A 23,617-nucleotide genomic window follows, 5' to 3' on the forward strand; every position below is an offset into this window, starting at 1 on the left:
ATTGGTCCGCTGTAGGTGGTGGTGGTGGTTTAGTCGCTAAGTCGTATCCGACTCTTGCAACACCATGGGCTATAGCCCTTCAGGCTCCTCTGTCCACAGGATTCTCCAGGAAAGAATACTGGAGTGGGTTGCCATTTCCTTCTCCAGGGGATCTTTCCAACCCAGGAATCGAGCCCAGATCTCCTACATTGCAGATAGATTCTTTACCGACTGAGCTACAGGGGAAGCTGCCAATTGTAGGTAGACTAGGGTTACTCATAATCTTATACCTGGAAACAGCCAGTCAGAGAAACACCCTCAATAGATTGTTTTCTTTTTCTATGGCAGAAATGAATCCTAGCTGAGCAGTGACTTCCTGGTTTTGTTTGTTTGAGGCAAGGAGAATGATTCCGAGGAATGTTTGAGTATCTGAGGTTGGGCTCCTTTTAAGGATAAGGGGCCTGAAAACCAGTATCTAGTCCAACCCAACTGGCCCTTTGTCTAGCTTTACTCTGGGGAGGGGAAAGGTGTTAACGGAGAGGACCAATAACCTGTACTTCTGAACTCAGACTGTTCTGTGGGCACTGCTTCTTACCTAACACCTTCAGTAGTATCTGGGACAGCACTCAGAGCCAGACATGTCACTACCCATGTTTTCCTTTTTTATACACAGCGGGAGAACCAAAGACCCTGAGCATTTAGCCTAGGGCCCATCAGTCCCAACCAGCTGGGTCCCAGATATATTTCTTGTTTAGTCTTTTTTTTTTTTCAAGTGCAGCTCCCCCGTTTTGGGATTTCAGGATTACTGAGAAGTCATGATGAAATGATTTATCCAGAGGTGAGCCATGAGTGCCCTCCCCGCCCGTGATGGATACAGCCCAGAAATAACCTAAAGGGCGAGCTCCATCCGACAAAGGAACTGAGGCACAGCGGGGGAAGGTCCTCGGCCAAGGTCACAGAACTCGAATGGTGGGGCTAGGATTTGACTCCCTGTCTGCCTGGTGTCATTGCCAATGCCACAGTGACGGAGAAGGGACCTCGGCCTTAATATTATTTTCAATAATTAAGATTGGCTGAGCTCTGTGCCAGGCAGGCACTCTGCCAGGCCATGGAGGTGCCTTATCTTTTAATCAACCGCTATCGAGCTAAAAATAAGCCATGTCATCTGCCTCTGCCTGGGACACACTGGTTTCCCAGCTGCCATGTTCTCGCCCATCCCCACCCCACGCAGAGCTCCAAGGACAGCCGAGCTGACCGGTGATGCTGGGGCCACTGGTGAGGCCAGGTGCAGGGCCGCGTCTGCGCCGACTTGCTGCACGGCGGCCAGCACCCTCTCAGCTTCGGGCAGCGCCTCTGCCACAGCTGTGCCCAGTGCCTTCTGGGCCGCTTGTACCTCCTGGTACCTGGGGGGAGACAGAGGCAGGGTGGCCTGTGAGCAGGTATAGGCTGTGCCTCCCTATCGCTGTCCCGGCCGCAACCCCCGCCCCCACCGGAATCCCTGATGGAAGAGGGCTCTGGCGACTTCCCGGGCAGAGCCACCATCTGTGGAGTGGGTACCCAGCAGCTGGCCTCAGAAGCTGGCTGCCACTTGGCAGCTTCCTCATGAATGAAAAGGCCACAGAGTCGCTACATTCTTGTTCCTCCGTTCGCTGAATTCAATCACACTTTTCTGAAGGGGCTCCCGCTCGGTTTCCACTTGAGAGTCACACGTTATGTGAATGTCTGGCTCCTCTGGATGAATCTCCAAGAGGAGAAGGCCTGACGCTGGCGGAGGGATAGCAGCCCAGGCCCTGACGCCCTTGGGTGACCTTGGGCATGCTGGTCTCCAGGTAAAGAAAGATCCCTGGGTCGCATGATCGCTCTGGGGGCCTTTTCCCCCCCAAAGTGCTATAATCAATCAATCAACTAAGATAGCTTTCTGATCCAGCTGTCCACCTCTTGCTCCCCAACCAGTTCCCCCAACCATGGGTACTGCTGAAGTGGACCACCCCCTGAGAAAGAAAGTGTTAGTCACTCAGTCGTGCCTGACTCTTTGCAACCCCATGGACTGCAGCCCACCAGGCTCCTCTGTCCATGAGACTTTTTTCCGGGCAAGGATACTGGAATGGGTTGCCATTTCCTCCTCGAGGGGATCTTCCTGACCCAGGGATTGAACCTGGGTCTCCTGCACTGCAGCCAGATTCTCTACTGACTGAGCTATGAGGGAAGCCACCCCCCGAGGTCACTCCCATCCCTCATCCCTTTTTAGGGAACCAGCGCCCCTGCCTCTGGGAGTGAGTCACGTGATCCACCCAGCCATACTGATTGGTTCAAGACGGGCCACCTGACTCAAGCTGGGCCAATCAGAGTCTTTGATCTAGGAAGTCCACTTGGGCTCAGTGAGACGTTGGTGGGTCTTTGCTGACCCTCTGAATGGGGGGGATAGGAGGGGGCCACCACCTCCTCAGCAGAGAATCAGGGGCCAAGAAGAAAGCTAGTGCCTGAGAGGCACTCCCCAGGGCCTGGGGTGGGGGTGGGGGAGTTGTGGGGGTGGGGTGGGGGGAGGAGGTGCTGACCTGGACCCTCCTTCGCGTTTCTCGTCCCTTCTCTCCATAGGCTGAGCTGCACCCCAGGCGAGAGTGTGTGTGCTCAGTCGTGTCCGACTCTTTGCCACCCCCAGGGACTATAGCCCTCCAGGCTCCCCTGTCCATGGGATTCCCCAGGGCAAGAATACTGGAGGGGGTTGTCATTTCCTCCTCTAGGCATGAGTGGGTTCCTATAACTCACCACCAAGCAGAGCCAAGACCTCAGGCATCCTACCCCACCCTAGGGAACGTCAGGACTCAAGGGAAGGGAGGTGTTTCTGGAACCACTGGCCTCTGGTCAGGCCCTGTGGGCTCCAGGAAGCCAACCCAGGCTCCGACCCACACGTGGGAGGTCTCACCTGTCCTCCAGCTCCTGCTGGGCCTCCAGGGCTGCTCGGCCCTCCACCAGGCTCCAGAGAAGTGCATAGCTGGTGTTGGAGGCGAGCAGGGTCCTCCGAGCCGTGGCCTCAATCTTGGTAGCAGTGTCCCTGTGGCTGTGTGAAAATGCCCACCTGACCATCACCAGGAGCTCACACGGAAGGGGGCTTAGGTGCAAACCTGCACCCCCTGTGTGAGCCTCGCACCATCCCACGCAGAGTGCAGCCACAGGGGCCAGGCTCCTTTACCCTCTGTGCCTGGCAGGCAGCGAAGACTTGATGGCAAGAGGATCCACACCCCTTCTTCCTGTTATATTGGGTTTATGCCTGCTGTCCTGGCAAAATGTACAATGGGGCCTTCCATCACACATAAAATCTCAGCTTGGACAATAGATTATACAGTCACCCTAATAAAGACAGCGTAGAAAAGAGTGGTCAAGACAGCCTGGGTTTGAATCCAGCTCTATCACTGCTAACCATTTGTCCTTAGGCAAGTCACTTCACTTCTCTGAGTCTCTTTGCTCATCCATAAAATGGACCTACAGGGGTAAAGTACAGCCAAAGGGACACATTGTTTCAGAGCTTGTGTCTTGAGGATCTTAAGCTGCTCCTTAAAGGCAGAGGATGAAACAATCCAAATATCCATCAATAGATGACTGGATAAACAAAATGTGACACATTCAAACCACGGAATAATACTATTTGGTTGTAAAAAAAAAAAAAAGAATGAAGTACTGACACAACGTACAATGCCGATGAACCTTGAAAATTTACACTAAGTGAAAGAAGCCAGATTCAAAAGACCACGTGTACGACTCCATGCATACGAAATGTCCAGGTTAGCAAATCTATAGAGACAGAAAGCAGATGAGCGGTTACCAGGGGCTAGGGAGGGTGAAGAGGACTGGAGAGTGATGTCTGATGGGTATGGGACTTGTTTCTGGGTGGGGGGTGACGAAAGTGTTCTAAAACTGACTGTGGGGATGGTGTAATAGCATGATTCTGTGAATATACTGAACACCATTGAGCTGTTCAGTTTAAACGGTTGACTTGCATGGCTTACATCTCAATACAGCAGCTCCACCCACACCTTGCCCCTGTCTCTGGGCTCAGAGATGCTGTGAGCATCCTGCACAGCTCTCCCCCACCATAAAGCCATGTACTCAATAGTTCCAACTTCTCGGGGTGGGGACACCTCAACTGGGCTGGCCCCAAGCCTGGAAGCCCTCAGGAGAAGGGCTGGTCTCCCTGCATGGTTCTGTGGACAGGATCTTGAAGAGCCTAAGCCACTCCATTTTGCCAAAAAAAAAAAAAAAGACTCCATTTTAGAGTTTTGAGGAAAGAGTCTTTGGAAATCCCTTGACCTCACCCCACCACCTGCGAGCCAATCAGATCCCAGATCAGGATCTCCTGACTTTATGTTCAGGACTTTCAAATTAAGCCCAGGAAATGGGAACCAATCAGAACCCAACACCTAACCCTTCCACAGAAGGTAACTAATTGGACGTCTCCCAACCCGGAAACTCCCGTTTTTCGAATTTTTCGTGCGAGAGTACTCTATATAAGCAATGTAACCCAGAGTTCGACGCTCCTCTCCTTAGCCGCTGCGTCGGTAACGGTGGGAGCCCCAGCTCGAGCTTGGTAATAAAAACTCTCTTGCTTTTGCATCGGATATCAGCTCCCTGGTGGTCATTGGGAGATTTCGCGACTTGGGCATAACAACCTCACCAAGCTCCCGGGGCCTAGGGGCTCACCTCCTGGCAAGGGCACGTGCCTCTGTGGCCGGCTGGCTCCAGTTGGCAGGTTGGCCGAGTCCTTCCTGAGGAATCACCTTTAGAGGAAAGAAGGAAGTCAGAGAGAGCTGATAGCCCATCCCTGAAGGTTCAAGGCTGTACCTGGCTCAGTTATTGGGAGAACTGGGCCATGCCACTTAATGTATAAACGCTCAGTGAAAGCAAAGTCACTCAATCGTGACCGATTCTTTGTGACCCGTGGACTGTAGCCCACCAAGCTCCTCCGTCCATGGGATTCTCCAGGCAAGAATACTGGAGTGGGTTGCCATTTCCTTCTCCAATTTATATTTAATGTTTAAATGCTCAGAGCCAGCTGCAAAGTCAGCATCCAGTCAGTGGAGCCCTAGAGCTTGGAAACAACAGTAACGACGCCTGCCACTGGCTGGGCATTCACTGTCTACTTGGAATATGCCTCATGCTTTGTGAACATCACCTCACTGAATGGGCAGACTGTGTGACCCGCTATCCTGCGGATGAGACAACTGAGCCTCCCAAAGCGGGGACATGCCCCAGGCTCAGTTGGGGGAGGGATCGGGAAGGGAGTCCCCTAGGGTACCAGAGATTCGAGGATGGTGGCCGCATGCAGAATCTCCTCTTCCGAGGACTCCAGTGCTGCTGCTAGGTCCGCCAGCTGGACACAGGTCTTCTCTGCTCCAGCCTGGGCACAGCGGGCACTCCTGCCCAGCGCCTGCAGCTGCTCCCGGGCAGCCTTCACAGCACCCTTGAGGCCTGTCATCTGCTCCAAGAAGGCTTCCTGGGCCCCTGCAGAAAGCCCCCAGCCCAGGGGGTCACAGAGCAGTCGAGATTTCACAGTAAAGCCCACAGCCTCAAGGTGCCCTAACTGTGGCCTCTACTCCAGGGCACAGCTTGACTCCCTGACCAGGCCTGAGCACTGGCTCTAAAGGAAGAGCCTCCCCCATTTTACAGATGCAAAAGCTGAGGCCCAGAGATGGCAGATCATGACCCAAGGTCCCCAACGCAGGAAGTGAGCCACAAAGGACTGGAAGGAAGCCAGGCCTTCTAGAACCACTGCGAATGCTTCCTGAACCTGAGAGACCAGGAAACCCTCCCCAAGTCAGCTCTGTAATCCAGGGCGTGGCTCAGAGTGGACATTTAAATGCACAGCGTCTGATAGCTCCCTATTCTGTGCGTCTTGCAAACCGGTGCTCAGCTCACCTGTGGCTGCTGCAGGAGTACAGGCGCTTGTGAACATAAAACTTGACAAAATAACCAACTGGCTTTTGACACCCCCATCAGTGTCCCAGAGCCACACCTCGACTTAATGACAGTCTTGTTTCCTATTTGCCATTCACTTTCTGTGCTGGTGCCTCAGATGGTAAAGGGTCTGCCTACAATGCGGGAGACCCAGGTTCAATCCCTGGGTCGGGAAGATCCCCTGGAGAAGGAAATAGCAACCCACTCCAGTACTCTTGCCTGGAAAATCCCATGGACCGAGGAGCCTGGTAGGCTGCAGTCCATGGGGTCACAAAGAGTCGGACATGACTAAGCGACTTCACTTTCATTTTTCTATGCTGGGGATACAGCAGTGAGCAAAATGGCCAACAGTTAAGACAGCAGAAACTTTACCTGTTCAGCACCTGGGACAGCGCCTCGATGTTCATTCGGTGAGTGACTGACTCAGTGAATGAACCCAGCTCCTGCCCTCACTGAGCTTACCGGTATAGTCTAGGTGGTGCAGGGGACATGGGGACTGAGGCTGTAGTCAGAGACTGATCTTAACAAAGCTACAAAGTACAACAGGGCAAGGGATACTGAAAGAGAGGTCCGTGGGGTGACAGGACTGCAGGGCAGGAGGGGCTCACACAGCCGGGGAAGTCAGACATGCTCTACCAGCAAGTGAGTTCTCCTAGGGGTGAGCCCAGAGCCCTTGAAGCATCCTGAGGCCAGACCGAGGGGCTCCACGGTGGGCATCTGACCAGCCAGCCCCCTCCCCTGGCCTCCCAGTCTCCCACTTTGCTCTCCCACTGTACCTTGCAGCAGGTGGGGGCCCTGGTAGACATCCCCCCGTGGGGCCTCTCCCTGTAGAATGTCCAGTGGTCCCCAGGGCCTGCCGCAGTCAGACCCTTGCAGCCATCCCTCCATCAGGGTCAGCCTGGCCTTCAGCTTGGCAGCCTGGAAGGGTCAGGGAGGGAAGGGTGTGTGAGGCTGGTGGCCTGAAGTCCTGCTTGGACACCTCTGCTGGTTTCTGCCTGGCCTGCCATCCCCGCAAGTGTTGCCTTCTCCAATCCTAATCTAGGCCTTAAAGCAAAGGATACATTGGACCTCTGGGGACCTACTGTACACCTCCCCCATCGTTGGAGCTGACCCTTCCCTTCTCACACCCATGGTACCTACTGGCCTTCAGCCAATCACACCTCTGCCCTGCTGAGGGGGGATGGGAAGGGAAGCCTCAGGAGGATTTCCATCTGTCCTGCCAGGTTCCCAGGACTTGGCACGGAGCAGACACGTGATCCTTGCAGATAGAGTGACAGCGCTCTGCTCCATCTCCTAGCCCCGTTCTTTCAATCATATGAACAATAAATGCCTTTATGGAGCACTCACTAGGAGCCAGGTGTGAGTGACCACCAGCCACACGCCAGCTCACATTCACCTTTTAACCACCCTAAGGGGTGGGGGATACAGGTCCCAAGCTCTCTCCTTGATTCTGAAGTCCAAAATGCTCTGAAAATCCTCAAAGATTTCCATTGTGCATAGGATGGCAAAATCAGGTTTAAAAAAAAATCCCTGAATTCACTTAGAACAAGGCTAAATTCTTTATTGCCTTCTTGGTGTGAATATTCTGAACAAGGCTACCTGTGATCTTTATCTACCCTCTTGGTGTGAATATTCACCTGAGCTCCTGTAGATGTGTCAACGGGCTTGATTAGGGCAGCTGGCCCAGGCACTGCTGGGAGTGGTACCCAATATCCATCACACACCATCCTATCTTTCTACAGAACCATCATTCCAAAAGCTGGCCTCACTGATTTCATGAAAGGGGTCGCAGGTCTGAACCATCTCCATTTTGGAGTGAGAGAGACCCACTGAAGCTTACCAAGGCTGTCACCTGCCTGGACACGTGACAACTAACAGGGCTGCGGGGTCACGCTCCTGGGGTCCAGAGGTCATGCTCCTGACCCCTGCTCCACGTCATGTCCCTGCTTGAGGTTCTACTTGTGTTCCAGCACGAGCGTCGCCCTCCCCCTGACCCTCCCCACGAAGGGCCACCTGTGTCCTCATCCCCAGGGAATGTGAGTGTGAGACCTCGGCCTGGTAGTGGGGAAGGACACAAGGCTGGGGCCATTTTTCTCTTGTCCACTCAGGAGCCGGGAAAGGGGAGAGCGGAGAGCTGAGCCAGATGGCTGGATGAGCACAAGAAGAAGGTGGCCGGTGGTCCCAGAAAGACCAAGGGCTCAGGATAAGTGGGCACTTCCCGGCGCCCAGCACAGAGCAGGCGCTCGCTGGGGGCATGAAATGAACAGAAGGTACAGCCGGCCTGGGCAGGGCGTAGATGGGGAGGGCTCACCTCCTCCTTCACCAGGGCGTAGCAGGACGGGCACTCCTGGCACTGCGTGCCGCTGGCCGTGAGGAAGAAGTTGTTCTGGCAGCGGTCACACTTGTAGCCCACAAAGCCAGGCTTGCACACACACGTGCTGTTCTCGTGGCACTGGGACGAGGTGGCACCCAGCGGGGAGCACCTGCAGTCTGGGGGGGGGGGGTTGTGCAGATGGCACTGGGCGCCCTGATGGCCATCCCACAGCAGAACCCCCAGATGCCCTGCAGCTCTGGCCACCCAGATGCTCCCGATCCCCGTGGGCAGCTCAAGTACCTTCCTGGGTCATTCCCAGGAGACTGATTCAGAAGGTTGGAGGCGATGACCAAGAACCTGAGATATTTCAGTGTCCCCAGGATCTGAGGACCAGGCAGGTTTAGGATGTCTATGCAGTCGACGTATAAGTGAGGCCCAGAGAGGCGATCTGATGGCCCCAGGCACTCAGGAGGTCAGTAGTAGCATCTAGGATTAGATCCCGTGCCCCTCCTCTGCTCTGTTCATTCACCCCACGTTCCCACGGTTACTCCAAGAAGATCCGCCCCTTATCCGATCTGTCTCCCTCCTGCTGCTCGCCCATCCCCCACTGACCCTCTTTCCTAGACACCTCCGTCTCCGGGCAGCCCGGGAAGGACCCGGCTTCCTTACCGCGGCAGCCCTTGACGGAAAAGCCGAAGAAACCTAGCTGGCATCGGTCACAGGTCTGGCCCTCGACGCCTGGACGGCAGGGGCATTGCCCAGTCTTGGGGTGGCACTGGTCCTCCAGGGAGCCCCACGGGTGGCACTTGCAGCTACAATAAGGGAAGGGAAGAAACCCAGGTCTGGGACGAGCTCTGGGCCGTTCCCAGCCCTGCCTCTGTCATCTCAGGCTGGTGCGGGGCCTCGGGACCTTGCCTTCTGCGGACGAGGGCCCATCTCTGTGCGGGAACGTGTCAGACAGCCTCCTCCAAGCTGTAGCCAAGGAGGCACGGTCTCACAAAATCCTCCCCTCCCCCCCGAAGAGGGTATGGGGACATATTCATGTATACATCTGGGACTATACCTGTCAGTTGGAAATCACAAGGCAATTGGCATATTGAAAGCATGAGAGAGACAGTCTGCTCAGAAAGAAACCGGTTTGTTTCACAGGGCATGTCCCTGGAGTCCTCCGCTTCTCCCTAAAGATGCTATCTAAGCTGCTGCTGTGGCCGCAAAGGTCACAGAGTGATCAAGTTACCGAGGAGGGAAGCAGAGACCGAACCAGCTCCTGCCTGCCTGGACATCCCTCAGGGCTGCTCCTGGCCTGCGTCCTGAGTTGGTAGGGCGGTGAATCTGACCCCAAGGGACCGTCCCCTTGTCCCCCATCAGTGCAGGGCACCTGGCAGTGGGCTTGGAGGCTCCCTGGTGGCTTCTTCCGTCCTGGGGGGACCACCAGGGGAAGGGCACCCCAGCCGCGCCCCACACACCTCCGGCAGCCCCTGCCGGGCTGGAGGTCGTGGAAGCCCGGGCTGCAGAGGCCGCAGTCCCGTCCGGTCACATGGGGCAGGCAGGCGCACTGGCCGGTCGCTGGGTCGCAGGGTCTCTGCTCACTGGCTGAGCCCTCCGGGTTGCAGCTGCAGGCTGGGGGATGGGAAAAGGGGAAGGAGAGGGTGTCAGGGCACCCCGCAGACCACCTGTCCCACCTCGAGGGGTCCCAGAGAGGCAGAGAAGGTGGGGAGCCCAGGGAGACGACTCCCATTCAGCTTAGACTCCTGAGCGGTCTCTGAAGAAAGGCTCCAGGGCTGGGCGCTAGTCTCAGCCCATTTTCTATGTCCTTGGAGAGACAGGTCAGATGGCCGTGGTGGCGGGTGGCCCTTCTGAGCCCCCTACAAGGCTGTAGAGAAGGCCAGAAACTAGGTTGTGGGGGTTAGGGGCCGACCTGGCTCCCAGTGTTTTGGGTTACTTGACTCTGCTCTCCTGGGCCCCCCTAAGAATAAGAGGCCAACAGGGGCCACATGGAGTAGGGGGGCAAATGCTGAGCTTCTCCCTGGGGCACTCCTGGAAGCCTGCCACAGGCTGGTGCATGCCTCGAAGGCCCAAGGGCTGAGCATCTTGGAAGCCCAGGGGCAGGACAAAATGATGAGGGCCGCAGGCCATCTGGGACAGTCCCAGATGCCGACGGCAGAGCATGAGATCGGTGCTAAATCATCCGGGCAGGAAAACCACAAACAAAGAAAATCACAGGGTCAGAGTTGATCAGATCCCGAAGCCGAAAGAATCTCGGAGAAGAAACAAACCCTTACACTTTCTCGACAAGGCAACTGAGAAGGTGAGTAACCTGCCTAAGGTTGCACAGGAGCCTTGCAGAACAGCTGGCTGGATCTGGTGAAGGAGCCTGCCCCGCCCTGCCCTGTGGGCCTGGGAGGCTGGTACTTACGCATGCATTTGTCTGCAGGCCGAGGGGCCAGGGCGCTCCCGTAGAAGCCTTCCCGACAGTGCCCGCAGTGGACACCGGTCGTGTTGTACAGGCATCGCAGGCAGCGGCCAGACAGGGGGTCACAGTTGCCCACAGCGTTGGGGTCCACGTTTCCACTGCACTGACATGGCTGGCAGGGCTGGGGGCGCCCAGAGAGCCCCAGTGGGTCCCCGAAAAAGCCGTCATCACAGATCTCACAGCGCCGCCCTGGGAAAGAAGGCTTGTGTGGAGGAGCAGAACGAGGGGCCTGGCCTGCTGGGTCCATGAGGGGTGAGGGTGGGTGGGAACCTAAGAGAGCTCCTGCAAGGCTCCTGGTGGAGTGGAGCACGGGCTCTGGGGTCAGGCTGACCTGGGGCCAGGGGGCTATCAGTTGGCCCTGTGGTCTTAAGGGAGCCGCTGGGACTTGCTGAACTTGGACTCCGTGTCTGCAGAGCGGGGACAATAAAGGCAGCGATCTCAAAGGACCCTTGAGGCGAGCAAAGCACTAAGCCCAGATACTGGCACGTGGTTCACGATCAGCAGCAGCGGCTGGCATCACCCATTCACCATCATCACCCTCCTAGCCATCAGGCCCTCATTCACCATTCTCTTCATCAGCGCCTTGACCATCCTCTTCCTCACATAATCATTATCGTTATCACGACCTTTGTCTGCAGAGGTGAGCAGCGGCCGGATGATGCGGGGTCCGGTTGATTTCTCGCCCATGGCTGATTTAGCATTATGCGTTTATGGTCCTGCTGGGTCCTCGCGGCTGCCCACGGGGCTCTCTCTAGTTGCGGAGAATGGGACCTACTCTCTTATTGCAAAGCAAGGGCTTCTCGCAGCTGGGGCTTCTCTGGCTGCAGAGCAGGGCTCTCAGGTGCGTAGGCTTCAGTAGTTGCGGCCCATGGGCTCTAGAGCATGGGCTCAATAGTCGGGGCACCTGGGCTTAGCTGCTGCACACCACGCGGGATCTTCTTGAACTCGCGTCTCCTGTGTTGGCAGGTGAATTCTTTACCATTGAGCCAAGGAAGCTCTGTGGTCGTCACCTCTGCCATCATTTTCATCCGTCATTCTCATCGCTACGGTCATTATCTTGACCCTTATCTTCCTCATGACCTTGAGCATCGCTCTCCATCATCACTCAGCGTCTTCGTTATCGACACCTTTATCACCATCTCCACCTTCATCATTAGCATCCACTTGACGGTCTTCATCACCTTCATCCTTATGTTGCTCATCCCTCTCTTTGTCGTCATCTTCCTTGTCTCCGCCTTCAACACCACTGCCACCCTCCTTGTCACCATCCCCGCCGCCGTCTCGCTCCCTCAGCCGGGGCTGCTTCTTCCTTGTGGTTTCTGGCCCCTCTGCCTGTTCCGCTTCTCATGGCTTCTGAACTCCCTCTGGACTGCCTATTTCCTTCTCCTGTCTTGCTTCGTGGGTTTGACCTGGTGCTGCGGCTTCATCTTCTAGCCGCAGGGTGACTGTGAGTCTCAGAAAAGACAGTGTGTGAGGAGGCTTCTGGAGGCTCATGGCCTGGGAAGCCCACTCTGAACACAGATCAAGGGCCATCCTTGTCCCGCAGGCTTCATGCAGTGTCAGCCTGTTCTTGGTAGACATGCCTACCTCTCTGTGCATATCTGCACGAAACAGACCACGGGGGGACCTGGGGGTGCTGGGATGATGGGCATCTTAAATGATCTTCGTGCCTGTAGGCCCTCACGTTCCGTTACACTTTTCCCAACGATTTGCTCATTGGTTACAATGAGTATTACTTAATTTATAATCTAAAAAGTAGCTACTGTCGTGAAAGACAGCTGTGGGCTCCCGACGTCCTCAAAGTTCATCACTAAGGTGGAAATCAAGTTAATGCGATGAAAGGCAGGCAGCCTTGAACCTGGAGAGGGTGATGACTAAGGAGGAGAAGACAAAAGAGAAAAGGAAGGAAAAGAAAAATCTGAATGGAGGTCAGAAGGGAGAGGCTAGGGTCTGGCTTTGAGACTCTGAAACAGAGATGGAGTGAGATGGCCAAGGGGGAGATTGAAGCCAGTGATGAAGAATGTGGTCCCTGCAGTTAACTTGCCATCCACCCAGGACTGGGTGAGGACAGTTCCCCGGCAGGAGGCAGCTGCGAGGGGTCAGGGTGGTAGGCAAGCGAGGCAGACAAGGATCAGGACTTGACTGCGGTCAGTCCCGGATCAGACTGCGTGGCTGAGTCCCCTGTGTGCTGAGCTCTGACGGGACCTGAAGGATGCTGGCATGATAAAGACATGAGCTGGCACAAAGCCCTGATGTCCATCCTCGCATCCTTTCCAGGGCTCCTCCTGTGCACAGCAGTGCCCTCCTCCCCTGAAGTCCTCTCTTGGGTGACTCCTCTGTCCGCCCTCTCTCACTGAGTGGAGTCCCCTTGAGTTGTAGACTGGGGGCAGCCACAGGTGGGGAGCCAGGGAATGTGGGGAAGGTTGTGGAAACACGGGCAGCGTGATGGTGGGGGGCAGGGTCCTGAGGTGGGACCTCACTCCCGCAGTTCCTGGGGACCCCTGCTCTGGAGCACCTCCCCAACCTGCTAGCGGTCAGGAAGCTGCTTTCAGGTTTTTTTTTTGGCCACACTACATGGCGTGCAGAACCTCCTTGACCAGGGATCGAGCCTGCAACCCCTGCATTGGAAGCATGCAGCACTAACCACTGACCGCCCAGGGAGTCCCAAGGAGCTGCTTTCAGAGTGGTCCCAGATGCAGAGCCAGGTACCTGAGACCATGGGCATGTTACGCCAAGTGAAACAAACCAGTCACAAGAGCACAAATATCGTCAGAGGCCACCTACCTGAGGCACCCGGGATATTCACATTCAGAGAGACAGAAACTAGGACGGTGGGTGCCAGAGGATGGGGCGGGGGGAGCTATGAGATAATCATTTAATGGGTTGGAAGTTTCTATTTAGGATGATAAAAAATTCTGTGGGTGGATAGCAGTGATGGTTACATAACACCGGGAATGTACTTAAGGCCCCTGAATTGTACACTTAACAATGGTCAAAATGGCAAGTTATGTGTATTTTGCTAAAATTAAAAAAAAATCAGTAATTGCAAATATGAAAAAAAAAACCATTGAATTGCACACTTTAAATGGGTGAGTCAGGGGGTATATGAATACTATCTCAATAAAGCTCTTGTGTGCTTTTCTTTTTTTTAAAACGATCAGCTGTCTAGGATGACTCTGCTTCCTGGAGCAGGAATGAGGAACAGGGAGACGACTGGGGACGGGGGGAGTTTTGCATCACACATTACCTGGCGGCATTTTGTAATTATTTATTTGTTTCTGCGTTTGCTTTTCTGGCCACGCCACATGGCTTGTGGGATCTTAGTTCCCCAACCAGGGATTGATCCCAGGCCCACAGCACTGAGAGCTCCAAGTCCGAACCACTGGACCACCAGGGAATTCCCATGGCGACATTTTTTAAAAGCTGAAAGTTCAATCATAGGTTTTCCACCCAAACTATGTAAAAGAATAACCCAGGAACATGGAACATGACAGGAATACAGATTCCAGAGCTCCGTCTTAAACTACTAACCCAGCCTCTGTGGGTTGGGGCAGGGCTGGACACGACAATTTCCAAACTCCCACCTGGATATGCTCAGTGAACCCACAGCAGCCCACGGCCCTGGCTATCAGACTATGAGACTCAGGATTCCCAAAGGTCAGGCCTGACACCCCTCAGCGAGGCCCTCCCTCATCTGTGGACCCAGGACTCACTCCTGGAGCTTTGGCAGAGGCAGGGTCCCCGGGCACTCACCTCTCTGGCTCGGCGGGCAGTGGGTACACACCACTTCTCCACTGTCTGGGATGGTCGTGCAGGCCGATTGTCCGGGGCACGGGCAGGGCTGGCAGTCGTCGGCCTGGCCTGTGAAGGGGTTGCCGTAGAAACCTGGCAAGCAGCGCTCACAGGACAGGCCCTCGGTGTGGTGGCCGCAGAGGCAGATTCCTGAGGGGCGAGACAAGCACCTGGTCACCGCCACCTGAACCCAGACCCTGCTCAAGACAGGGGGCAGGCTGCTACACGGGGGCCACCAAGCATGTCCTAGGGTGGGAACTGGGGTGGGGCCTCTTCCACGGTGCAGACAGCATGGTCCAGGGATGAAGCATCCACCTGGGTTCACGTCCACCACTTACTGACCATGTGAAGCTGGGCACCCCTGGGCCTCAACCTCCTCACCTGCAAAATGGGCATACATGACTGATCGCAACAGGTTTTCATCACGATTCAGTGCAGCCACGCACAGCCTCTGACACACAATTATTACTTGTCATCACTATTATTTGATAACCCGAAACCTATACCTGAACCGGCTGATGATACTGCTAGCGTTTGCTTCTAGTATTCTTTTCCCCTTCCTCAGTGGTTTCTTTGTTTTATTCTGTAAATTAAAGCCTCCAAGCCCTCTTAAGCTCAGGGACAGTGACACAGACCCAGGATTCCGGCCTTAATGTGAGGAAACCCTTTTAGGGGGTCTGTGGGTTTCCAGAGGCTTTCTTGGCCTCAGAATGGAACTCCCCTCCTTGCCCACTGGCTTCTATTTATTTATTTACGACGGATCTTCAGTTCCCCGACCAGGGATGAAACCCATGCTCCCTGCAGTGGAGGCGTGGAGTCTTAACCACTGGACCACCAGGGAATTCCCGCCCACTGATTTCTAATGAAGGGGACACTGCAACCCCCCTTCTCTAGCCCCATGGCGTCCAGAGTCTGCTCAGAGCCACTGCCAGGGCCTAAGGGAGGAGCCTGGCTAAGAAGGGGTTAAGCAAGAGCACCCCTTCCCAGAGGCACCCCCCAGCAGCACTTATCAAGGACTGGGGTGAACAGGAGGAAAGAGAGAGGACCCGGGGTGGACAAGCAGAGCACGGGGGGGCACCCAGGGGGTGCTTTCCATGGCCTCTGTCTCTGCCCAGCACCCACCCACTCACTAATCCTCCATCTTCCCAGGAAGGGCAGCAGTGACCGCTGTGCCCCCACCCCCCTTACAGGTGAAGACCTGCCCAAACGGAGCTGGAAGTTGTTCCAAGGCAAGGGGCTCTGAGGGACAACAAACCAGTCCCATCTCATGAGATGACCCTCCCAGAGTCCGGCATGGAAGGATCACGAGGCTCCATCTGGGTCGATTAGGGATGTCTGCCTGGGCACCAGAAGGAAGGAGCCCCTCGTGCTGTGGGTGCCCCCGACCCCGGCCGGCCTGCTGATTCCCAGGCTACTGTCCTTTGACAGCGGGGAAAAGGCATTTCCCTTTGCAGAGATCCTAGAAGCTGCAGAAGAGCAGCAGGGCGCCGGCCCTTCCACCTCCCGTGTGAGAGGCCAGTGTCCAGGCCCAGTGTGGCAGCTCCGGCCCAGGGCCCGTGGTCTCCCTGCCGGGCTTTCCTCTGCTGCAAGTGGGGGTGACCGTCGCTGGCAGTGACCTGAGAGAGGAGCAGCTCTGCCACCTACTGGCCAAGCCGCCTCCCTGCACTTTCGGTCCCACACCTGTAACATGGGACCGGAAGGGTCCCGGCACCTCCAGGGCTTTTTGCAGGATCCAACGATACAGCTTATAAAACGGTGCCTAGCACATGGGTGTGAGAGTTGGACTGTGAAGAAGGCTGAGCGCCGAAGAATTGATGGTTTTGAACTGTGGTGTTGGAGAACACTCTTGAGAGTCCCTTGGACTGCAAGGAGATCCAACCAGTCCATTCTGAAGGAGATCGGCCCTGGGATTTCTTTGGAAGGAATGATGCTAAAGCTGAAACTCCAGTACTTTGGCCACCTCATGCGAAGAGTTGACTCATTGGAAAAGACTCTGATGTTGGGAGGGATTGGGGGCAGGAGGAGAAGGGGACGACCGAGGATGAGATGGCTGGATGGCATCACGGACTCGATGGACGTGAGTCTGCGTGAACTCCGGGAGTTGGTGATGGACAGGGAGGCCTGGCGTGCTGCGATTCATGGGGTCGCAAAGAGTCAGACATGACTGAGCGACTGAACTGAACTGAACTGAGCACATGGAGGAAATTGAGGATACCATCCTATCAGTATCCGTGATCACTCGCACGCACGCAGCTGCCCCATTCAGGTCAGTGCTCTGCTCGCTGCCCAGGTGGCCTGGGGGTGGCGGAGGTGCAGGGAGACCTACCTGTGTTGGGATCACAGGTGCCATGCTGGTTACAGGTGCAGAGAACGCAGCCGGCATAGGGACCACCCAGGGGCGTGTCCCTCTTGTATCCTGGAGCGCAGGACTCACAGAACTGGCCGGTGTAGCCCTGGGGACACGAACAAGTCTCCACCCAGGAGGCTGGTGGGGACAGCCCCTGCCGGGCAGATGTGAGCTGGACCTCAGTCAGCAGCACGGGACCTTCAGAGAGAGACAGAAGGAGACAGCTCCATGCACGTGTTTCTCCCCCGAACCTTCCTACTCACCTGTGTAACAGGATATTGGCCCACATGCACAAAGGCCGTCCACGGGTCAATTGCAATTTTAAAAAAAAAGGACAAAGGGCAAAGGAAAAATTGGTAACTTTCAGAAGGAGAAATTTATATGGCTTGGAATTTTACAAGAAGAAGCTTACTCTCACTGGTTATTAAAGACACATATATTTACAGGACTTCCCTGGTGGTTCAGTGGCTAAGACTCTGTGCTCCTAATACAGGGGATCCTAAGTTTGCTCCCTAGTCAGGGAACTAGATCCCACATGCTGCAACTAAGAGTTTGCATGCCAAAAACTGAAAAAAGGTCCCACATGCTGCAACTAAGACCCAAATAAATAAATAAACAGCCAAACAAATAAATATGTACATTTAAACACTGATGTTGCTCACAACCCTCAGCTTGGTGAGCATTTTCCAGAGTAGTGATGGTGGAGGGTGGGGGCTTGGGGAACTCACACACGGGGATGTACGAAGATGAACTGGGAGCCTCTAGTAACACAGGAGTAGCTCTTATCAGACCAGCTTTCCCACAGAAAACTACTAGAAACTTGGGGCAAAATAGAAAAACTATCTGTCAACACTGAGCAGGCAAACAGACAAGGAGAGTGGACACTTGGCATCAAAATATAGAGAGATACAGCCTTGCTGAAGCAAAATTTGGCAGCATGCGTTAAAACAGAAAACATACACTCTTTGACCTCACATTTCCATTTTGAGGAATCTGACCTGAAGACATGCTTGCATGAGGATAAAATACCTTTATCTGAAGCTTCCCTGGTGGCTCAGATAGTAAAGAATCCACCTGCAATGCAGCAGACCCGGGCTCGATCCCTGGGTCAGGAAGATCCCCTGGAGGAGAAAATGACAACCCACTCCAGTATTCTTGCCTAGGAAATCCTATGGACAGAGGGGCCTGGTGGGCTACAGTCCATAGGGTCGCAAAGAGTTGGACACGACTGAGCGACTAACAAACACACACACACACACACACACACACACACACACACAGCGACTGACACACACACACAGCTCTTTGTCGCAGTATGTGGGCTTTTTAGTTGTGGCACGTGAACTCTCATTTGCAGCATGTGGTATCTAGTTTTCTGACCAGGGATTGAACCTGGGTCCCCTGCGTTGGTAACATGAAGTCTTAGCCACTGGACCACCAGGGAAGTCCCCATGTGGTTATTTCTAAATACCATTCACTTTTTATTTATTGTGTATTACAGTTAGCATATTATATTGGTTTTTAAAAATTGTGTCTAGGTAGGTGATAATATCGGAGAAGGCACTGGCGACCCACTCCAGTACTCTTGCCTGGAAAATCCCATGGACAGAGGAGCCTGGTGGGCTGCAGTCCATGGGGTTGCTAACAGGTGGACACGACTGAGCGACTTCACTTTTACTTTTCACTTTCATGCATTGGAGAAGGAAATGGCAACCCACTCCAGTTTTCTTGCCTGGAGAATCCCAGGGACAGGGGAGCCTGGTGGGCTGCTGTCTATGGGGTTGCACAGAGTCGGACACGACTGACGCAACTTGGCAGCAGCGGGTTATAATATCTGTGAATTTCCAGAAAGTAAAGGGGTGCGTATGTGTGTGCTCAGCTAGTCAGTCATGTCTTACTCTTTGTGACCCCGTGGACTGTAGCCCTCCAGGCTTCTCCGTCCATGGGATTCTCCACGCAAGAATACTGAAGTGGGCTGTCATTTCCTCCTTCAGGGGATCTTCCTGACCCAGGGATTGAACCTGCGTCTCCTGCATTGGCAGGTGGATCCCTTATCATTGAGCCACAGATCTGTCCTAAAAATGGATACAGAGGGTGCCTGGTCTAGGCACATATAGGCATGGTGTGGGGGAAGGAGGAGAGAAAGTACACTAGGAAAGAGAGAGGAACCAGGGACAGTGAGAGGACCTCCAAGGCGATCACTCAGTGACCAGGATGAGAGGTGGTGAGAAAGAAGGCTTGAGGCTGTGATAACTTAGCAGGCTGGCTGAGAGGTTTTGGAAACTAGGCTTTTTCTAGGTGCAACACCTCTAATGACCAGCAGGGGGAGGAATCCCAAGCATCATCGAAGAGCCCTCCAGGGTCCAGCCTCCTGTCAGGGATGGATTCCACCCTGGTGTGGCCACGTCAGGTTCTTGGTTTCTTTGTGTCCCTTAGAGCTGTCCATCTTCAGCCTCCTCACCTGTCCAGCCCCTGGCTCTGTCCTCAGCATCCACTCCTGCTTGCTGCCCTTACTGGTTATATGACCTTGGGCAAGTGTCTCGACCTCTCTGAGCCTCAGACCCGTTTCTGCTAAAGTGGGGCCGATAACCTCCGGCTGTGAAGACTCCATAAGGCTATGATGAAAGAGCCCCTGGGGGCCTCGCTGGTTTGGGGGCTGGGGAGTGCCCTGGTCACTACTGACCGGAAGAGCTGGTGCTGTGGCCGCTGGTCCAGACGCGCAGAGCAGTCAGGTTGGCGAGCACCCGCTGGAAGTGGAAGGAGGGCAGCGGAGGGTCCACGTCCTCGGAGGTCTCCTGCAATCTGGCCGGGGGAAGGGTCAAAGCAGATCCTGAGGCGGGGGGTCGTGAGAGGGGCCAGTGGTGCCAAGAACCCCCTGGCAGGAGCCCCCAGACCGCAGGGGAACGGATGTGCCTGGATCTCAGGGCCCACCCCGACCACCTGACCCCATCACTCAGGACACAGCAGGACACTTACAGGAACTTCAGCTGCACCTCCCCGGCCTGCCCGGAGTCCGGGGTGTGGGGTGAGTCGGAATGCTGCAGAGTCAGGGCCAGGCCCGCCCCTTCCAGCCTCAGCTGCGTGGAGAGTGGGGAGCCCCCAGGGGGGACCTGGAAGGTCAGTGTGAGGGGCTGCCCGTAGCTGAATCGCTGATCTCCCAGAAACTTCTCTGAAGACAAGAGAAGAAGGCTTTGATAGTCTTCACTTAATTAGCTGGATTTTTAATGTCTGTATTGATTTTTATTGGCAATTAAATTCTCAAAAGATAAAACTACAAACTCAAAGGGACCCTGCACAGAAGATCCTGAGGGTGGCCTGCCCACATCTCCGCAGCCAGAGCTGGCTTCAAGGGCATGTGACCCTGCCAATCACCGGGGGTCCCACACCCAGTTTAATGCTCTGCTGTCACTATCTTGACACTCATTTTTTTTGTTAAACTTATTTTATATTGGAGCATAGCCAATTAACAATGTTGTGATAGTTTCAGTGGGGACAGCAAAGGGCAACCACACACACACATGTATTCATTCTCCCCCAAACCCCTCTCCCATCCAGGCTGCCATATAACACTGAGCAGAGCCCCATGGGCTGTTCAGTAGGTCCTTGTTGGTTATCCTATCTTGACATTCTTAAGACTTTGGTCTTGAAACTTGGCTTTTGGAAGTGACATGCCATGGGACAACAGAGTCCGTGTGGGAGCAGAGGAGATTCAGCATGCCTGGTGGTGGAGATACCGTATGTCTGGTGGCACCTGTCTGCCCGTTCACATAGCACTCACGATGCCAGACGCCCCATGAGCTCAGAGTCCTCAGGGACCCGCATATGTGGGAGTTCAGTGAGGCTCCAGCAAGTCCCAGGTAAGAGGGCTACATGTGTGACTAAGCTGAGGGGCTGATGGCCCCACAGGCCACATTTTCCATGGGAATCAGAACTTGCTTCTAGCCAAAAATAGGCAGATACACCAAGGACCAAGGAGCCCTCACCTAGTCTTCTGACTGTCGTTTCTCTGTATTAGTCAATCGCTTAAATATAGTCCATGGGATCACAGAGAGTCGGACACAACTGAGCGACTTTTACTTTCACTTAAGCGGAAAATCACAGCTCAGAAGGAAAGGGGCCCAGTAGACACCCCATTGTTCTTTCAGGCCTCTGCCCTCAGGGAGGAAGGGGCCATGAGCAGAGGGGTGCGGGCCACCTTGAGAAGCTGGAAAAGGCCAAGGAAGGGACTCTCTTCCAGAAGCTCTAGGAGGGACACAGCTAGACCACACTTTGATTTTGGCCCAGCAAGTTCATTTCACGCTTCTGACCTCCAGAACACTAACGGAACACATTTTTAGCCACTGGGTTGGTGGCACTTTGTGACAGCGGTCACAGGGCAGGTACACGGGCAGCCCCACCCCTGCCTGTGCCGGCGGGTACCTGGTGCTGTGAGTTCTGCCTCCTCGTCCTCTGGGTCCAGGAGGAGGCCCCCTGGGCTCCATCGTGCAGGATGTCCTGGGTCCCCCATGCTTCCGGCCCGCCAGCCCTCGGCTCCTGGACAGCAAACACACACACGCCCCCCATGAGGTCCTGGAGGGTGACCTCTGCCCCCTCCCACTTCACACCCTTCCCTGGGTCCCAAGGAAAACCCCCAGAGGCATGAGTGCTGCCTGAAACAACAGGATCCAGAGTGGGAGAGACTGTTCTAGAGACAGGTCAGGTGGGGAGAGGAGCCGGCCAGGACCTCGCTCTGTGCCCAGACCTAGGCAGCTTGGAGCCCCAGCCCAGATCAGGGCAGGATCATGGGATGGGACGGGGCCCCGAGAGAAGCTAGAAGCTTCAGGAAGTCGCCTCTGTTGGGGCAAGGTCATGGCTGACCTTTGAATGCACCCTGCCCCATCAATGGACTTTGAGCACATACGAGGACATGGCCCCAGAACCCCATGGTGGGCCGTCTCTCATGAGACCAGGCTTGATCTGGTTTTTTGGCCTTCAGGGAATTCCCTCGCCTGTGACCTCACTGCCCCTGTCCTTCCAAGTGTGCGTGCCATGAACCTCACTGCACCCAAGGAAGCCCCCTGGTTAGGAAATGGCCAGGCGGGGGTGGGAACCCAGTCCCAGTTCGGTCCACTTCCCTCCCCCGACCCCAGCAGTTCACCAAGCAGTCAGGCACAGAGCAAGTGGCCTCCAGGGGAGACTCTCCAGAAGACAGCTGGAGAATAAGGTGGAGACCTGGGGCTCCCAAGGGGTGAGGAGGGAGGGAAGAAGAAAGGGAAAGAGGTCTGGAGCTCCTCGGTGCTAGGCTAGGTTGCCCCTTGCTGGCTGTGTGACCCTGGGCAAGTTTCTTAACCTCTCTGAGGCTAGGTTCTCATATGCAAAAGGGGGGCAATGAAGTACTTATGGCCCCAGCAGCAGTTCTCAAAGTTTGTCTGAACACCCTGGGGGATCCCTAAGACTCTTTCAGGGGAGACCATGAGGTCAAACGATCTTTTTAGTAACATTAAGATGTCATTTGCATTTTTCATCCTCTTTCTCACGCTGAGAACTTTCCAGGAGCTACAAGATGTGTGATATCACAACAGACTAAATGGCAGAAGCCGTGGTAAGAATCAGCTAACTTCTATTAAGCCAGAGCTTAAAGAGAGGTGCAAAAATGTAACATGAGTAGCACCACTCTTCTCAAAGGTTTTTGTCTTTTTTTTTTTTTTAATTTTGGCCACGCCACAATGGCATATGGAATCTTAGTTTCCCAACCATGGATCGCACCTTCAGCCTCTGCAGCGGAAGTGCAGAGTTCTACCTGCTGGACCACCAGGGATGTCCCCAAATTTTTTGTGTTTTAAAAAGTTATTTTTCACAGGCGGAAGTTATTTTTTTTTGTTATAAGTTTTCTATAGTCATTTGTAAATGAATTGATGCACAGATACTTTAAAATTACTGTTCTAGTGTCTAATCCAGAAAACACAACCCACATAAACAAAAGGACTTTGAGATTTTCTCTGATTTTCAAGAGCATAAAGGGATCCAGAGATCCAGAAGTTTGAGAACTGCTGGCTGAGGGTGTTTGTGAGATCACATGGGATGCTGAGACTGAATCGTCAAACCCAGGGCCAAGTGAGAACAGATCACGATGCTCTCCTAGGATTTTTAAAATGAGTTCCGTCTGATACTTGACATGCTTGACTCCGGGCCAGGTGACCACAGGGCTGTCCCCATTCCAAGCCCCTCTCAGTCCAGCAGAGGGCGCACTGCCCCCTGCATCTAGGGCGCCCCAGAAATGGCCCTGAGGAGGAGATGCTGGAGGTGGGGTTGGGGAAGGAGGTTCAGTGGGTCATGGCTGGGACCCACTCAGGCTATGATGTTTGGCAGAGTTCAGAGCTCCACTGCTTTCCTGCTCTAAAGAGCCACCTGGAACTGGGGACCCTGGACACTGGACTCAGAAAGAAGGCCGTGCACAGCCATGAAGAACAAAACTTAGGAGCCGATGAAGCTGGGGTGCCAACAGCTAAGCTATGTTACCTCCCTTTTCGGGGTCTCGGTTGCCCCATCTGTAAAATGGGAATGAGAGTATCTACCTGCCAGGGAATCCCTCAGGTTCTATGCACATAACGACCTCAGCAGGGTGTCAAGCATACAGCAAGTGCTCAATAAATGGAGGCCAGGGGACCAATCCTGGATCCCCAGCGCTAGGATATGCCAAGGGGTCCGAGGAGGAAATGAAAATCCCCCTGAGATTCCAGAGGCTGCCATATACCCATCCCCTCCCCTGCTCCTACTGGAGACT

General features: G+C 54.6%; 1 protein-coding gene across 1 annotated transcript in view; it reads right to left on the reverse strand.

The window, feature by feature from the left end:
• LAMC3 (laminin subunit gamma 3) overlaps positions 1-23,617 on the reverse strand; it is a 67,758-nt gene that overhangs the window by 12,118 nt on the left and 32,023 nt on the right. The window contains exons 9-22 of the mRNA XM_068966183.1: positions 21,274-21,387; positions 19,831-20,023; positions 19,538-19,656; positions 16,834-17,052; positions 14,469-14,657; positions 10,659-10,904; positions 9,709-9,862; positions 8,912-9,054; positions 8,240-8,418; positions 6,705-6,846; positions 5,270-5,475; positions 4,675-4,751; positions 2,903-3,037; positions 1,235-1,382 (exon numbers count right to left, since the gene is read on the reverse strand). Of these exons, the coding sequence (XP_068822284.1) occupies positions 1,235-1,382; positions 2,903-3,037; positions 4,675-4,751; positions 5,270-5,475; positions 6,705-6,846; positions 8,240-8,418; positions 8,912-9,054; positions 9,709-9,862; positions 10,659-10,904; positions 14,469-14,657; positions 16,834-17,052; positions 19,538-19,656; positions 19,831-20,023; positions 21,274-21,387 (2,264 nt within the window). The remainder of the gene's footprint in view (positions 1-1,234; positions 1,383-2,902; positions 3,038-4,674; positions 4,752-5,269; positions 5,476-6,704; positions 6,847-8,239; positions 8,419-8,911; positions 9,055-9,708; positions 9,863-10,658; positions 10,905-14,468; positions 14,658-16,833; positions 17,053-19,537; positions 19,657-19,830; positions 20,024-21,273; positions 21,388-23,617) is intronic.

The sequence above is a fragment of the Capricornis sumatraensis genome, chromosome 1, assembly GCF_032405125.1.
Source record: "Capricornis sumatraensis isolate serow.1 chromosome 1, serow.2, whole genome shotgun sequence".
NCBI classification, from domain to species: Eukaryota; Metazoa; Chordata; class Mammalia; order Artiodactyla; family Bovidae; genus Capricornis; species Capricornis sumatraensis.